General features: G+C 43.9%; 1 protein-coding gene across 2 annotated transcripts in view; it reads right to left on the reverse strand.

The window, feature by feature from the left end:
• The window catches only part of LOC144152762 (uncharacterized), a 50776-nt gene that overhangs the window by 27344 nt on the left and 8714 nt on the right, over positions 1-14718 (reverse strand). For both annotated transcript variants that reach the window (XM_077684197.1, XM_077684198.1), the window contains exon 3: positions 8441-8971. In XM_077684197.1, the coding sequence (XP_077540323.1) occupies positions 8441-8971 (531 nt within the window). The remainder of the gene's footprint in view (positions 1-8440; positions 8972-14718) is intronic.

The following is a 14718-nucleotide window of genomic DNA, read 5'->3' on the forward strand; positions in this document are numbered from 1 at the left end:
TGCTCCCTCCCATCGCCTGAGGGGAGGATTCTGCAATGCTTATGCATAGGGAAATAGATTTCAAGGATCTCCTCCGCTGGATGCTTGAGTGAAAAACGGACTCAGAATATCAGAAAATTATAGTGCCAAATTAAATTTATTTCTGCCTGTTTATTCAGGAATTCCTTGCAGTTGCCCCAGTATATAAAATGCTAGTTATAAGCTAGACGACATGCCCTCCATAAAAACCGGTTGTCTGTCCCTTTAAAGGAGCCATGAAGAGAAAATACAACTTCGTGTAATTTGAAAGAACTAGGATTCAGTATCTCACTCAGCTCCATTACAGCCCCAAAAGATGTTTTTTAACGAAAAAAAAGCATGAAGTATTTAAAAACTTTCAAAATTTGTGCAAGAATGACGTCATATGGGCCAACAATAAAACAATTTTCAGTGCGTTAACTGCACGTTACCATTCAAGTGATGCAGTCAAATGGAACTAGAGGCCCCATTACAGACGTCCAGTCATGTGTTGTCGCGACAGGTGAGTTAGGCGGCCGCCAATCGCACAAACAAGGTTTCGTGACGTCATAGAAAAGTTGCGGGAAATTGGCTACGGGGTCGCGACTGCTTCACACGTTTTCTTTAATATTTCCGTTATTTAATCGAAGATTGCGATGATATTGGTATCATTGTTACAGGACTAAGCAGTCTTTCTAATAAACCCAACTTGTATTTTGTCTTCATGGCTCCTTTAAAGTTGTGTATCGAGGTCTACAGCAGCCGTTTAAGACTTTCAATTGAGAAGAGACTCTTTCTTCTCTCTCAAGTGAATAAGTGCGGCTGCAAGGAGGGCCCCAGGACCTTTCGTTCAGTGAAGGGTGAAGAACTGGCTCCGTTCTAGGCAACAACCCGTTGGTCACCGTGAGCAGTTCTTGCCCGTTCCCGAGCGCAGCAGCAGCAAACCCATGTACTGCGCAAAATGAGCTTTATATCCCAGCCTTCTCATGCATGCGCCAGCTTGCTCCTTTTAAACCACACCTCGAAAGGAAGTATCTCCTCCACCGTGGCTTAGGGTTGTCCTGCCTATCGTCACCTGCACCACCTGTTCTGGGAATTATAAAAGTCCCAGTTGATTTGGAAGACTCATGCCTGTCCTCTCTTACCAGAACTGGCTGTTGGAGCTATTCCACGCTCGACAGGTTGGAGTCACACAAGAGCTTTCTAAAAGGTTTGAGCTGTGCTGGCATGGGCCGACGATAAGGAGCCGGAATATAACATTGCCTCCCTCCCAATTAGAGGGAAAAAAAAAGAAAAGAAACCAGAACATAAAGGATCGCATGAAGTAAAATGGAATGTACTGCCACCTGAAACTTTTTTTTTCTTTTTGCCAAAATATACTCATATCCCAGTCACTCTTCACTAGAGATTTATGTTTTCGTAAAATTTTGAGGGGCGTGAAAAAAAAAAAAACTTTTTGTCATGTTTTTTTAGAAAAATATGGAAAATTGAAAAAAGACGATTCCACACAGATATATAAAAAAATTCGACACACTTCTTAAGGCGAACGCCTGAGATGTTCCATCAAACCCGAAACGTGAGCATAGCTGCTAGTGATTACACAAGTGAAACCAAATTATGGCTGTTATAGAAAATAAATAAGGTGAAAAAAAAGCTTCCAATCTCAAAATGTGCACGTGTCAAGGCATTGATTTCAGGACCCTCCCTACATTTCCGTCACATCACAGCGAATTTCCCCTGAGAAGCTTGGTTTGTTCTTTTCAATGTTATTCATTTTTTTTTCAACCACGCACATCTCTACTCTCCACTCAAGACCAAAAGTTGCAATATGAAAGTTGAAGTGCTGCAGCTTCAGTCTGCGCCTTCCATCTGCTGGCCTACTCCTGCACTATATAAGTACTGCAGGTGATGAGAATAAGCACCATTGGTACCAAACTCATTAACACAAAAGATGCTTTTCTCTTTTGGCAGAAAAACAGACATCTCTAGGGGTGCATCAATCGTGCGAGGTAATCTTATTGTTTTCCCGACCGTTCCCCCTCAACGCCTACATTGGACTCGGCCTTGCCCGCACTAGGGGTCAGTTTCAGGACTGTCTCCACGAATGCCATACTGTTGTCATGAAGTCATGCATGCCACACCCTCACAGCACAGCAACAATCGAACAAAAAAGCCCCATTAAAATAAAGCTGCCAAAACGAGAATGTGCGCTGAATCAGGACTGCTGAGAATCCGAGATGGAGTGCTTGTACTATATCTGTAGGTTTCGCAATAAAGGGTGTTATCTGTGTTGCGCTGCCTCTGTAAGCACACGCTATCACCTTTCAAAGGTCAAACCCCCCCTCCTCCCCAACATCCAAGGGAATCAGAATCAGGGCTGAGCGTGCTCTCAACTGTCTTGAAATAGGTCATTTCTATCACCTGATGTTGGGTATGCATAATTTTGTTTTTGTGTATTTCTTGGACCTTCTAACTACATCTCCTTACAATTGTGACCACCACATAAAAAAACTAAATGGGACCGATTTCAGATCAACTTCAAAATCACAATAAATTTAAAATGACCCTCTAAGCATTTTTTTTATTTACTAGTTTTAAGATACTACAAGCTGAATGAAGAGCTCAAGCAACAAAAATGACATGCTGTAGACCAGTGGTTCTCAGCCATGACTGCCCCGGGGACCCCTTTTGTGCTTACGAAAGTGATGGGGGACCCCTTGACGGAGCACATGTTGGTAGGTGTCATAATGTCAAACAATATGCACTTGCAGCCTAAGTGGCCCACACACTTACCCCATGCCCGCCTATTCTGCTTGACGTTAATGGCAATGCACGTCATAATGTTAAACTGTTGGATCTGGAATCTAATAAGTCTTTTAAACACCTATATGCTGCCTTTTTTGTTTCTGTCTTTTTTCTTTTCATAGCTGGCGTGTTGTGCAAAAAGCAGATGTTAAAATGTATGCTATGCGGACAAACTAAACGCGCATGTAATGCGGCGAAGCCACCCGTTTGCATTGCAAGCAAGTGCTGGCGAAAATCGAGGAAAGAGTGGCAAGGGAAGAAGTTTTGAGGGAGGCTTCGCGGACCCCTAAAATGCCCTCGCGGACCCCCTGGGGTCCGCGGACCCTTATTTGAGAACCACTGCTGTAGACAATAACAGGTTCAAAATTGAAATAAGATTGCACACATACGCTAGTACAGATGACCACATATACTAGTACAAAAATACACGTTAGCTTGCCAGTTTCTCAACAGACCAAATGTTATAGCTGCACACACTTCACTTCGCATGTCCTGCACGTTACGCACAAAAAAAGACAAATGTTTAGAAATCTTACTTATAAAATTGTAGAAAGTAAGAGAGATTAAGGTGAGGAGTAATTAGTTATGTTCATGAAAACAGATTTTTCTGAGTTTTGCATTATCCCTGGTGTTTACGCCATAGTGGTGGTTTGTATTTAGAGGCGATGGATCTCCAAGGCATGTTGCTCGGTTAAATAGGATTCTATGATCAGCACACGATTTAAGTTCCTGTGGTTTGGTAATGATGTTTTTACAAGATAGTCGAAATAAATGAAAAATAATAAGGGGACTAAACATGCTGGCTTGGGGAAACACCAGCAAGCACTGGAAGCTGGCTTGAACTTTCGACACAAACATACTGATAAAAAAAGAATTCGATTAACGTAGCAAATGAACATGAGAAATGAAGTCAAAGGCACTTTAACAGTGGGTGTATCACGGGGGTCCCAAAGCTGCAGTCTGCAAGCTTTTTTTGTGAAACAGCACCATAACATCATCACCGCCGGCCTCCTCCCTACATGCATGCCATGCTCGCAAGAAAATGCGGCACAAAAACGCACCTCACCGCTTCCTGCCTAAGTACCGCACCCTCTTAGAAGCCCTGTAGCAGGAATTAGTACTTCATCATATATTTCTGCACCGGGGATTAGTGTGGAGTAGGGATTGGGCCTTTGTGTCCACTTAATCATTGCTAAGACACAGCTAAAACGTATTATACTATGACATTAAGACAATGGCGGTGTATGACAGTATCCCCTCTGCTGACAGCATCAGGATGCTTAGAACGGAAAGGCAAGCCATCATACAAGCTAGTATCCTGGCCCTGGCGTAGTTCCCACAACTGCTGCCAAGTGGATTATGTGCAGCCGCTTGTTAGCAAAAAGGAGGATTTATGATAAGCAGAAAAAAAAGGGTAGCCCTCGTGCGAGTGAGTAAAAATAATTCTCAAATTCGTGGAAGGCATTTCAATTCTGCTTTGTCTAGCTCGCAGTCCTTTTTTTTTTTGCTCGTTTTTCAGAGCTGTCCACAGAAATACAAGGAGGAGGGGTTTCACTGATGCCAGGGGTAGTGGGCACACCTAGGGAGTTAGACTTAATCTAACCCACTTAAACTGAAAACCAAAACTTCTTAGTTTGACATCCGAAAAGGGTAATATACTACGACTGCGATGATTTCAACACTAACAAAAAAAAAAAAAAAGATTTTATGCTATTCTGATTCCCTGAGGACCTCTGATTGAGCTTGTTCAAAGAAGAAACAACAAAAAGGTGTAACCAAGGCATGCAAAGATGCACTGTTGCTCACAACTGCCATCCTCCTTCGCCGAACCGTCACATTGCTGAAAGAAGTGTTTGGATCTTACCAAAATAAGCCACAAGTGTTTAAAAAAACACCAGCTAGACCATATGAGACAGCTAATTTTACAGGGCTTTGGTAAGTGTGTACCAAAAGATTGGGCAAAAGCATACAGGGGAAGCATCCAGTGGCGCCCAGGGCAAGAACAATAAACAATGAAGTACATAAACTACCATTAGCCAAGCCGAAGACAAGGTTTTTTTGCACCTTAAAGGGACACTGAAGTGAATTTGTTGAAGCCTCAATTGTGGATCCACTGTGCACCTCAACCATTTAGCGGAAGTCTAGACCACTCGTTAGCAGGAGAGAGCACACCACGTGTCTGTTGTTCAGAGCTTATAAAGCAACTATTACAATGAAATCGCAAGGGTTTGCAACGTAATTCCATTCTTTCCCCGGCCTTCAAAGCTTCGATTTTTGCCGATTTTATGGTTAACGACTTCTTGCAATGTAAAGCAGAAAATGCATATGTTAAAAATGCTAGCGCTATGCTAAATTTACTCTTGCTCACTCACCAAGACGTCCCCGTAGCCAATGCCCACAAAGTGGCTGCAAAAATGTCGCGGGAAAAACAGCCCTTTCAAACACACTTTTTTTTTTCACCAAAAAGCAGCATAAATCAGGCAATAAAAGTCCAGCTGCAATCTGGTTAGGTAATCGTACAATGTTTATAGCTCACTTCAGCATCCCGCTAAAAGATTTGAGCTGCAATAGCTCATCAAACTAGTTAGACAAAAAGACAAGTCTTAACCAATGAATGCCATGTGCCTCTGGTCAGAATAAGCTTGGTGGGCTGACAAGACACGGTTATGGGCACCCTTTCTGCGCAACTAAACTCCTGCAATTGTTAATGTCGCTATTTGGCAGAAGAAGACTCTGTTTACACCTCAAGTCCACAAGACGCATCCTCAGCAAATGCCTCACAGACTACCACAGTGATGTTAGACTGGTTTGAAATATGGTTAGCTGCTCAGCCAGTGATCAAAATGTCGATGTTGACTGACGGGCAAGTTAACCCCAAGCAAGTAACTCCCCGCTACAAAACCTCAGCATGGGAGAGGTTCTAAAAACGAAGCAATCAGAGCATCGACTCCATATTAGCATTCAAATGACGTGCTCAAACAAAAACCGGGGCATTAATAAAATAGCACAACCATGTTTATTATAACAATTGCTTCTGTCTGTGACAGCCAATCTCAGGGTGCGTACGGGCTTCAAAAGCAAAAATTCAGAGTTTTTAAAGACTTTCAAGGACCAGAAAACACATTTTCAAGGTCCCAAACTTATGTTTCATCTGGGATTATTTATAACTTTTTCAACAAAATGCAAAATTTCGATATTGCCTAGTACCTAAGAACATTATTGCACATTTAGATAGGAGCTATGGGTTCATGAATGCTCCCCCAGCTTTATTTTTTTTTTTCATAGTTTATATTTAGAGGTTTTTCCCTTTTTTTGGTGTTTTGCTGAGGCTGTTTGATTTCAAAACTTACTTAATGTTGCCTGCATCTCCTGCTTTGTCAGCAAGAGTATCAGCTGAAATTAACTCAGCAAGTGTTGCTGCAAGGCAGAATGAACTGTGTACACGTCCACCATTTGCACGTAAAAGCAAACGCAGATGGAGCATGTGAGGCACAGCAAACATGTAATGAAAGGCCGTCCACAGACTGCAAGATAGAGAACAGAAGCCGGCTTTCACGGCATTGTGTTGTGATATGGATTGGATTGACAAGTGCCTGCTCCCAACATTGCCTTGTAATAATGACAATCCACTAAACTTGTAATTTCACGCAATACACTGAAACTTGAATGTTACAATGTTTCTGTACATTTGTAACACCTAAAATTCACGACAAACACTTTAAATTCTTGTGAAAAGATAGGGCCATTGGTTATCTCCAGAAAAATCAAGGGTTTTTAAGGACCCTTTAAAAATTCCAGGACTTTCCAGGCCTTGAAATTTACACTTCTAAATTCAAGGGTTTTCAAGGTTTTCAAGGACCTGTGCGAACCTTGCAATCTCCAAAACAAGACCTTCAACAACAGAGGCCGCCAGAGAAAGTGACCGGTCATTCACAACCCCTTCTTCAGCTTCCCCATAACCCAACTTAATTCTTTACCGTTTGCAATATATACCTGGCACGATTCCATCCCAACACGGCCATCTTAAGAGTGAAACAAACTCGCATTTTGTCTTCCTTGTTCCTTTAGGATGTGAGCCATACATTCTCAATCTTTTTCGCAAGCAATGATCAGGCAACATTTACACCTTCCTTCACTGCCCTTTTGGTTTGTCACGCATAACAGCAGTGACGCCTAAAGTAAGTGCACAACAGGCAGAGCTATCCAATTAAAGCGACCTTACAAGGAAAGTGATACTTTGCCAATGGCTTAAAATGTGGCCTTATATAACTATTCTCGACGCTTGCTGGGTGACAAAATGAACATACTTTGTTTAAAATCTATTAACAATGTCTGTTTTGTGCGTGTGACAGGGTAAGATGGTATGGATCACCCGCAAGGCAGCTGAGCCTTCTCTAGGGGTTACAAAAGACATCTATCAAAGCCTGCCAGATGCACGTTTAGAAATGCACTACCATTCTTCACATGCTATTCTACAAGCTATACAAATAGCAGCACAGCATTGCTCTGCTTTGAAGGCGCTCTCTCTTATTTTCCTGGTCAACCAAAGGAGATGCTGCTTCTGGCAGAGGTACATTTGTAAACTAGAACCCTTACTTGGCTGGTATAGGCCTAAGTACTTTTCTCTTTTAAAGGGCCCCCTGAACAGCAGCCGACAAAAAGTGCTTCCAACGTTCCCCTTCTTTTTTTTTCACATTTTAAAGCCCCGCAAAATCTAGGCAGTACACCAAGTATAGCATTTTGGCTTTATTCCACGCTGCCTTTTCTTACCTAACGTTTTCACACTGCTGTGATTAAAGGGACCTCGACGACAGAATGCAACCTGGTTTTACACAAAAGAACTAGCCCTTGCCAGCTCCCTCAACTGCATTCTAGGTCCGAAAGACGTTTTTTTTTTTTTTTTTTTTTCCTAGCAAGAAAGGTTGAGAAACATTCAAATTTCATGACATCAGCAGTGGTGAAATGGGGGGAATACTAAAAACTGTCATCAGTGTGTTAACTTCCCCCTAGCATTCAAGCAAGAGCTACGCGAAAACGAAAATGAGAGGCACCCGTACAATTACAGGGCATGTTCATTGGCAGCCTTTAACTGCACAAACAAGTTCCTGCGATGCCATAAGGTCCGGGCAAAAAAGTGGTTGGTGGGTCACCACTACTTCGTCGGTTTTCCTCATCATTTAGATTGTTCGAAGCTTGCGATAAAACTGGCCCTAAGGTTGTTTGGACACAGCATTCTTTCGACTAAATGAATCAAACTTCTATACTGCCTCTGTGGTACCTTCAAGAAGAACATACAACCTGGCATGAGCGGCAGCGCTGACCTGTGACATAACTGGGATTGAAATGGAACATCTGAAGCCCCCCCCAGACGGCACAGAGATTCGAACTCGATGCCGGAAAAGAACAGCAGAGTTGCGAGCGACCATTCCGGAGTTCTTCAAAGAGAAGCTCGACTAAACAAACCAAACTTGTCTATATGGTTCCTTTAAAAAGAATCTATACCTAAAGTGGCAGCTCTGACTTCTGACACATCTGAGGCCCCCCCACCCACTTGACAGACAGCTGAAAGATTAGAACCATGGTGGATCCCCGAATGAGCGTTGTGGAGTTCCCTTCAAGGAAGCGGAGGCTCGCTCACCTTGAGGAAGTCCTTGGCCAGGCGTGCGAGGTCACTGGGGTCGAGCTGGGCGATCTCGTCCCAGTAGAGGTGGAGGACGGCGCCCCCTCCGTTGGGGTGCACCTCTCGGCGCACAAAGCGTCCCAGCCGCAGGTGGCCAAAGTCCAGCGAGAAGGGCATGCGCGGCACCTGGGCGCTCAGCCCCACCAGCACCGACGGCTGCTGGGCACTCCCTGAAGAGGAGGAGGAGTGGCCGCTGCCGTGCCGCTCCTTCTTGCACTGCACGCCCACGTTGCGCAGGAGGGCGCACTTGCGCTTGCAGCGGCTGCACGCGCTCCCGCCACTGCTGCTGTTCTTCACCGGCGAGTGATGCACAGAGGAAGAGGAGGAGGAGGAGGAGGGCACCGATGATGAGGATGATAGAGGCTGGGATGCTGTCGCCGCCGCCGTCGTCACGGCGGCGCTTGACGAAGAGGGTGGCGGTGGAGCCGGCGGAGGTGGCGGCTTGGTCTTGTGGGGCAGCTGGTCCTTCTTGCCGCTTTGCGAAGAGGACTGCACAACGAGGGAGAGAGATCGGAAATGAGATGCCGCCAGCGCACACATGGTGGCTAGAACTGAGATTATCAAAACACGCACAGCAGGTCGGCCTGCTAAATTTGGTCAACACAAGTTTTTTTTTCCAGGGTAACATAGATGGGCACACTGCCCCCTTTTCTACAGGAACGAGGACATAGAAATGTTTTGGCTGCCCTTTTAAACCCGATTGGCGGGTGACAGCATGTTGCTTTCCTTTCCGGAGACCCTGAAACGTAGAACTTGTCCTTTTCACTAATTCCTCCATATCATTGGTTGCAAAAACTGCAAGGAATAAAATAAAAAGGGAGGAGATCTAGCCCACAATCCAGACAAGATCACTTTTTCAATGAAAACAGTACACCAGGCGACTTTTTGTCCCTTCAATGCGAGCCCATAAACAATTTAAAACAACTTGACATGATCACACCACACAATGTCAAAAAGGTAGGATTCCTTACAAGAGGCACCAAACTATAGAATGTTGATGACCACTAGGGTTAGCGCAGAGGCTTCATTATGCAATCTTATGGTTTATGAGCACCTCATCCAGCTTAATGGGCCTTTACCAGCGCAGGTCTACCTTCCATTAGTTGTTCACTGCATTTTTCTTGCACTCAGTAACCAATAGGTAACAGTCCCTTATAGCGCACTTCTGCCACTAAGGAAGGCAGGAAGCAAAACACTACAAGGCAACAACAGAAAGGTGCAATCATTTACGGGATTTCTTTTGTTCTTGCTCCACGCCAGCCCACAAGCAAAAGGTCACTTACGGCAAACAATGCGAAAGAAACTGAGCCGCCAACAGCTGTTCATTCTACGATGTTACGATACTAGTGACAATGTTTTGACAAGAACATTGTCCCCACTGTACATAGCAAACAGCAGGCGCCTCATATAACAAACTTGAAGGAACCGGGAAAATATGTCTAATACTTGTATTACACAGCCATTTTAAAGGCCTTCTGAAGGCAGTTGAACCAACTGTCTATCGAGTGCCCATAGTAAATACATAGGGGGCACTTGAGGGAAAGCGTTCAATTGTCAATGGAAGTTGCCGTGTTACAAGACATTAGGCAAATTGTTTTCCATTGTGCCTACAAGAAAGCAGCAGCAACAGCAATTATTAGCTCACTGGGTTAATTGGGCTCTTTGCTAGCAACTTTAACCCTCTAAAACGACACAAAAAGGGTTGTAAATATTGTTTTGACTGTTTTATCACGTTAAAGACTAGAATGGGGAGGCCATGTTCTGAGCATTCAGCATCAAAATCCTTTTTTTTTTTTCATGACAAAGGGAGGATGTTTTAAAGCTTTGTTTCCTTTCCTTTACACCGTCTTCAAGGAAAAATTCAATTGTGAGCACATCTAACCTGTATAAATTTCGCTTAAACAATCAAGAAGGCACATACCGTACTTACTCGATTCTAACACGCACTTTTTTTCCAGAAAAATAGGCCGAAAAATCGCATGTGCGTTACAATCGGATACGAAACTGCCGAAAGAGCGTAAATTTCGTCCGACCCGTCACCATCACCATCTCAAAATGGCGCCAAAGCTTTTAGCTGCGAATTTTCGGATGCAGAAAGCCTAGGCGCCTAGGCTTTTCAATCGGAGTTCACACAAATAATCAAATCGTTCCACTAGCGCGCTTGGTAACTCGAATTGAAGAAGCAGCAACGAAGGCGTGCTACTTCCGCAAGTGGCTAATGAGCGGCTCTGACGCGCTCACAACGAGCAGTCGGCTGAAGCATGCGCCTCTGGAGAAGCTCGCGAGATGGGCGTGTGAGGCGTGGGCCACGATCCCATCGACCATGGTTGAACGTTCGTTCAGAAGAGTGGCATCGCGAACGCACCTGACGGCACCGAGAACGAGATCTTGTGGTCAGCGGAAAGAGACAAGGAGCTCTCGGAAAGCAACGAGGAGTGAGACGAGAGATTACTTTGGGAAATAAATCACCCATTTCTCTTGCATTAATTTTTAATTTATGGTAGAGTTTAACGCGCCGACGCAACGCAGGCGATGAGGCGCGCCGTAGTGGAGGGCTCCGGATTAATTTCGACCACCTGGGGATCTTTAACGTGCGCCGAAATCTCGTACACACGGGCGTTTTTGCTTTTCGCCTCCATCAGTAAAGCGGCCGCCACGGCCGGGAATCGAACCCGCGACCTTGTTGCATTCATTTTTCTTGGTCACAAAGTTCCGTGCCCGTTACAATCGAAGGTGCAAGTTTTCCGTTTTTTTTTTTTTTGCCTGAAAAATCGGGTGCGCGTTAGAATCGGGTAAGTACGGTAAACAAGAAAATCAATATTTTGAATGATGAAGTTGCATCAAGCTTATAGCCAACCAGTTTGATGTCATCATAACACTTCAAGAGACGACTGCAATGGGTAGGTTATAAGACTCCACCACTTTCACGCTTCACAAGTAAACTAAAGATCTTGACTTGTGCCAAATGGTGAAACGACGAATTACAAGAGTTGAATTTCGCAATCTGGCCACAAATAAGTCCTCGAGAAATTCACTTCAGTGTCCTTTTAAATTAAGCACACCGCAATTCGAAACAGTTGGCATCAGTTCATACCCGGAAACAAATAAACCGCAGCAGCACGCGAGACAGGGCACAACGCCTGCGCTTATTGTCTGTATGTCCTGCTGTTGTCGTTGCTTTGTGCGAACTGTCTTCTCAGCTGGTAACCTTCAACTTCCGAAGAGGTAAACCCAAGAATGGTTTCCATCTGTGCTTTCTTTTTAATATTTGGGTTTGCTTTGTCAAAGCATGGATGCTGCAAAACTTATTTCCTTGTGTCCAGAAAAGTGGAACTGTTGGCGCTACTATTGTCACACGATGGGTAATGCTTTGTAATCATAGCTAAAAGAAACCTTGTGCACCAAATTGTGCAGCAAGCCAAACACTGCATTTGTGTCCTTTCTGTGTACTTCAGGGTGGACACTGGTCTTGAGGACCAAAAATTTGCCAAAAAAAAATCAATTTTCTGTGTTAATTTTATTTGCAGTCTACAGGTCCCAAAGAATGTACCTGCAAAATATCATAGATGTATCATAAGTATTTACAAAGCTGATACCATTTGAAGTTGGATAAATGGCCATTTTCCCCTGCACTTCCAAACTTCGTGCCTTGTTTACTCAAAACCAATTTTTTTCCCACGAGGTCAACTGTCGGGTACAACGTCTTGGGATGTACTGGTAAGATTTGAATCATTTTTGCTGCAATCGATAGCTTAAGAAATGAAAGGTGCAATCAAACCACAAAAGTATGGAACTTCTTTTGCTAGTACAATTTTTTATGCATTTCGTCTTTCGAAAACATTGATAATTGATGACCTGACATTTAATAAACCTACAGCAATTGCAGAAACAACGATAAAATTACTGCTGTCACATAGCTGCACTCCCTGGTCCTCATAGAGCACAAAGGAACAAAAAGTATTCAAGTATATATCATAAGCAGATAATTTAAAAATAGCCCGAAATTGAATTTCATAACATGTTGCACAACTCTGAACTTAGCCTATATGGACGAAAACCGACTGCACATTTGTGCTAAGGATGTTAAAACACGCTTCATGTGCAAATTTCAAGCACATTCATTCAAAAATAACACAAATGTTTTCGAGACCAGTGTTCCCCCTTCAGAAAGTTAAAGCTACCCCAGAAAAGCAGGGTTGCATTCTAAAGTGTTTCTTATTAACAGACGGCGCAGCTCAGAGGCAGCGAAATAAATCATTCATGTAAGAATGAGAGAGCAATAGCCCCTTAAACCCAAAATAAGTTAGCTGTGAACAAACACTACATACAAAAAGAAAAAAAAAAAGCCGATTTTATTTCATACCCACCTTTCCCCACACGTATCAAGAAACCAAGCATGAGACATAACGTACAGCTCACATAAAAACCACCTGTGCCGTAAGTCAGCCTAGACAAAAAAGTGCCACTGACAGATCACTTAAACACTATTAAACCTCTACGCTTCGCCAGAGTTTGAATTTTTGTCGAGGATGACACAGGGAAGGCGTTGTTGCTGTTAGAAGAGTTCTATGTTTATGTTATGACGCATGCTCGGCTGTTTTATACACATTCAAAAATCCAGCTCATAAATAATAACAGTTGAAAAGCGCCAGCTCCTTCTGTCTTTTTCGTGTGTGCTGTCTGTTTGGCACTAACTTATTTTGCGCGTAATACAATCACCTACCCATCAGCACGTTATGACAGGCATCGATACTTCCACTGAAACAAAATATGACCGGCCACAGGCACTCCTCAAGACGAGCGCATCAGTCCATACTGCTATGTTTGGCTCAGAATTAGGTTCCATAAACATTAATTTAAAAAGTGACACAGGCCAGCAAGAGTGTCCGCATTAGGTCCGGTGGCGGCTATTCGTACCAGTTGACAACCACCCAAGACATACTACCATGCTCGCCTACCTTTACCACTTATTTAGAGTACCTTATGGTGAGCCTTGCGATAAGATGTGCAAGCTTCTTCAGGAAAAACTTTTGTAGGCTGCTACGTGTGCAACGCCATTTTCAGCCGCACTAAATTCAAGCTACTACTCTTCAAGCAGTGGCCCCGCCAAAGCGCTGCTTCTGCCTTCTAGCTGCACTTCCCGATGAGTGCAGAAGGACCAAATTAAATACATTGAGATTTCCCAAAACATGAACCACCACTGGCCTTTCTTTTCCTCCCTGTGCCCAAAGCACATTTAAGAAACTTGAAGCGTTCACTCCGCTGGTGGATGCATCGATTCCTGACAACCGCATCAGGTGGAAACGAGGTTGGATTTTTGATCCGCTGAGGGAAAGCGAGGAATGTGCAGGAATTCTTTGGGATTACGAAAGAGCCACAGTCGTCACGATTGTGATCGGGTTTGTGATCAAGGAGCTCAAGCCTACGCAGCAACATCTAGCTACAACGATGAGGCTGTAGGCAGTTTCCAAGAGGATGTCGAATAAACAAACAGCACAATTCCCAATGGTGATGGGAGACGTCAATGTGAAAGCAGGCGACAAGCAAGTAGGCAGAAAGGGAACTAGAATACACAGTCGGGATAGCATTTGCCGAGAAAAATAACCTGAGGGTAATTAATACAGCTTAAGTACACAATGAGTGTGAAAATGCTCCACCGGTATAGCCAAAAACAAAGTCAACTTCACTGTGCAGGACGTTGAAGCAATCACATACTGGCAAGGCGCAGTATAAAGGCCCAACCACACGCACGCGTAAAACCGCCGTACTCGCGCAACGACGTAAACCGGCGTACGCGGAATGCATTGGTACACGCTTGTTACGCCCAAGTCAGAGCGCGCCAGACGTCGACGCAAACTTTCGGGCGTACGGTGTTGACGTACACCTCTGGCGGTGATGTTATCGGCGGTCAGGTCGCATAACAAGACAGTGAATTGATAAATAAGGTAACTTCACTATTCATTATGCGATAAAACGAAGTAATTTGTAAAATACAGTGACCAAACAACCGGACAAAACATGCGAATCAACGAGCAACTATGGGAGCAAGGCAGTTTTACGCCAAATGTACCGGAAGGGTTTTGTGCCTGCCAAGTATGCATACTAATCCTTAACGTTTTTTAATGTCCCAAGAACTGTTTTAGTTGTTTTTGTATTAAATATACGTATTTTTGTGCGAATAGGCATTATTTGCTTTATTTGAGTTCAATTGTACTTGAACTGGTCGCCACAAAGCT

Source organism: Haemaphysalis longicornis, unplaced genomic scaffold (genome assembly GCF_048455015.1).
Source record: "Haemaphysalis longicornis isolate Haplotype H1 unplaced genomic scaffold, Haemaphysalis longicornis Haplotype H1 scaffold_9, whole genome shotgun sequence".
Classification (NCBI taxonomy): Eukaryota; Metazoa; Arthropoda; class Arachnida; order Ixodida; family Ixodidae; genus Haemaphysalis; species Haemaphysalis longicornis.